At 43.6% G+C, this 1,659-nt stretch overlaps 1 protein-coding gene across 1 annotated transcript in view; it reads right to left on the reverse strand.

Moving 5' to 3' along the window:
- Positions 1–1,287: 1,287 nt before the first annotated feature.
- Positions 1,288–1,659, reverse strand: part of T265_10809 (hypothetical protein) — a gene marked incomplete at both ends in the record, with an annotated part of 23,562 nt that continues 23,190 nt past the window's right edge. Inside the window, one exon of the mRNA XM_009177284.1 lies at positions 1,288–1,370. Coding sequence (XP_009175548.1) covers positions 1,288–1,370 — 83 coding nt within the window. The remainder of the gene's footprint in view (positions 1,371–1,659) is intronic.

Below are 1,659 nucleotides of genomic sequence, written 5' to 3' on the forward strand. Positions count from 1 at the left end.
CTATGGAACGCGTCTCATGGTGCTTGATCTCTTTTCCTTGGACTATCATCGCCTCCGAGGAGATCTAATACTTATTTATGCCCTGTTTGAACAAGGCTTGGCCAACGGGTTTTTCACCGTTGATCCAGCTAACGCACGGCGGAGACATGGTAAAGAGATTTCCAAGCTCAGAGTGCACACTTTTATTGGGCGCAATTTTTTCTCATTTCGGATAGTTGCTGCGTAGAACAACCTTCCTCCGACGGTTGCCCACGTTCCATCTAGAACCCAGTTCAGGCACTACTAGACCCGTTTTAAGCGAGTCCTCGAGCTGACAAGCTCACCGCACCGCACTGAGAACCTAAAGAACAGTACCACATCCTTTTTTCGCTTGTACCTTTCAGCTGAACGGCAGCCGCTAAGCGGCAAGAAGAAAACCGACCGGGAAACTTGGGCGAAAGCCTCGATCCACAGTCGTGTCTCAGCACATGAATCTGTGAAATTCTACTAAGATTTATCAAACCAGGGGAGATTCTCTAGTCTCTGAATCCGTTCTGGTAGTGCGTTCACAAAATTCGTACACGGAATTACGCGGCTGTTCTGTACTGAATGAATAGTTGGATGAACGCCACCTAAACTCTCAGCAGTATCGAAATGAATAAAAAATTGTGTACCTTCATTCAACGTTATGTGAATTCGTCTCTTCAATTCCAAATAAGTTCCCACCTCGTACACCTATAATGTAGTTATGGAAGGAATATCACTATTACCGCACTTTTCGATTCTTCATTTTTGGGGGCTTTGAGGAGTTGATGAAAGGCTTCATAGGATTTTATTGGGGAATAGAACCTTAGTTTGGTTTATATGCACTGCAACAGTGTTTTTAAGTGTTCTTTCCAGTCGTTCTCGGTCTTTGCGTAAGGTGTAACGCTTTTTTAAATATAATCCCCGGCGCCTTATATGGTCTCTACATGCATTTGATGGGAGTGTTGTTGACACAAGTCAGTGATACCTGAAGCCCAACTCAGCGACTATGTACAACTATACACTCGAAAATGAGGTATTTATCGTGCAGGTCCAATTTATGTGACGAACTAACGACAGACGGTTTCCGAGGTTGTGGTAATGGCATCAACTCAAACCTCATACGCCGAAACCCCGTAAGCAAGCTTGTACATCACCAATACTTACATATAAATCAGTCAAATTGACAGATACTGTATACTACAGAAAATAATACGACATTCAACAGTCGCGGATTTGAGAAACCACGGTTAGCTCAAGGTCACATTTACATAAACCACCGATTCACGGATTGATACACAGGATCAAGATTTTGACCAAGTTTCCTGGGTCGGTTTTGTCCTTGTCGTTAAGCGGCTGTCGTTCACCTGAAAGACAAAGGTGAAAAACGGTGTAGCACTGATCTTTGTGTTCTCACCGTGGGGCAGTATGCTTGCCAGAGCGAGGATTCGCAGCGAACGGAAACAATAGTCTGTCGGTAACTGCGGAGTTTTCTAGTCTTCCACTTCGTGGTTAAAATGCGTATGTCTACAGTGTTTTCTGCAACTTCTTTGTATGGGTGATTTCAACGAGTGAACAACCTTCAATCGCAAAAATGATACCTCGAAACGGAGAAAATTGTATTGTGGAAAATATTTCACCCTAACTAATTGCTGG

Source organism: Opisthorchis viverrini (genome assembly GCF_000715545.1).
Source record: "Opisthorchis viverrini unplaced genomic scaffold opera_v5_411, whole genome shotgun sequence".
Classification (NCBI taxonomy): Eukaryota; Metazoa; Platyhelminthes; class Trematoda; order Opisthorchiida; family Opisthorchiidae; genus Opisthorchis; species Opisthorchis viverrini.